The sequence below is a fragment of the Seriola lalandi genome, unplaced genomic scaffold (genome assembly GCF_002814215.2).
Source record: "Seriola lalandi dorsalis isolate HSWRI2012SDOR001 ecotype SW California unplaced genomic scaffold, Sedor1 jcf7180002050249, whole genome shotgun sequence".
Lineage (NCBI taxonomy): Eukaryota > Metazoa > Chordata > Actinopteri > Carangiformes > Carangidae > Seriola > Seriola lalandi.
The window spans coordinates 1511-2469 of record NW_019520802.1 but is presented as its reverse complement, the minus strand read 5'-3'; the positions used below and the strand labels follow the sequence as shown (position 1 = coordinate 2469).

Here is a 959-nt window from a genome sequence, read left to right as displayed (position 1 = left end):
TTGATCAGAGCAGCTCGATGAAGATGATCATGATATCATCACAATATTTATATATAAAGATGCTGTCGGTCAAATTCATCTTTAACTTTGTTTATTTTGTGTTTTGTCAAATAAATTAAACTATGAATGATTTCTGCTCACACCAGGAAAACACTGATTTTTATTTTCACTTTACTGTTGTGTCACCTGTTAAGGTTTACCCTCACAGCTCAGTGTGTGTGTGTGTGTGTGTGTGTGTGCGTGTGTGTATGTGTGTGTGTGTCTACCTTGACAGGCTCTAGTGTGGCAGAGAAAGCGTCCTGCAGAGCGCAGCAGGCCAACCTCCACATCTCCTCTGTGAACACCGGACCAACTGTCACCAGCACATATCTGAGGAGACAGAGAACAACCATCGGACCAGCCGGAGAAACATCTGATAAAAACTATATTATAAATCTCCATATTTTCATCTTCTATTAACAACAGGTCGGTCAGCCAATCAGAGGAGGGGAGGCTCTGAGCCGCTCTTCCGATTGATCAATCATTTCAATGATATATTGATCGCCAAATTGGACATTTTCACTTCAGAAATCTGGTCACCTTATGTTAATAATTTGGGCTGTCATTAAAGTTTTGGTTCATGCAATTTAAACCATATAAAACGATTACATACTCGGCTCTAACTGAACCCACGGACTCACTGTTAAGACTGTGGTGACAGATGTGTGAGTGAATACAGATGTGTGAGTGAATACAGATGTGTGAGTGAATACAGATGTGTGAGTGAATACAGATGTGTGGTCACCTGATGCAGGAGCAGCCGACTCTGGAGATGGTCTCTGCAGGTTCAGACACACAGGCCACCAGCAGCTTGAACAGGTCCTTCAACATCAGGTTTATCAGACACTCGTATCCAATGTCTGCGCACACACACACACGCACACACACACGCACACGCACACGCACACGCACACGCACAC

The 959-nt window shown here is 43.5% G+C and overlaps 1 protein-coding gene across 1 annotated transcript in view; it reads right to left on the bottom strand.

Annotated features, from left to right (window-relative positions):
• Window positions 1-266: 266 nt before the first annotated feature.
• The window catches only part of LOC111649233 (brefeldin A-inhibited guanine nucleotide-exchange protein 3-like), a gene marked incomplete at its 3' end in the record, with an annotated part of 1827 nt that continues 1134 nt past the window's right edge, over window positions 267-959 (bottom strand). Inside the window, exons 2-3 of the mRNA XM_023398984.2 lie at window positions 785-899; window positions 267-369 (exon numbers count right to left, since the gene is read on the bottom strand). Of these exons, the coding sequence (XP_023254752.2) occupies window positions 267-369; window positions 785-899 (218 nt within the window). The remainder of the gene's footprint in view (window positions 370-784; window positions 900-959) is intronic.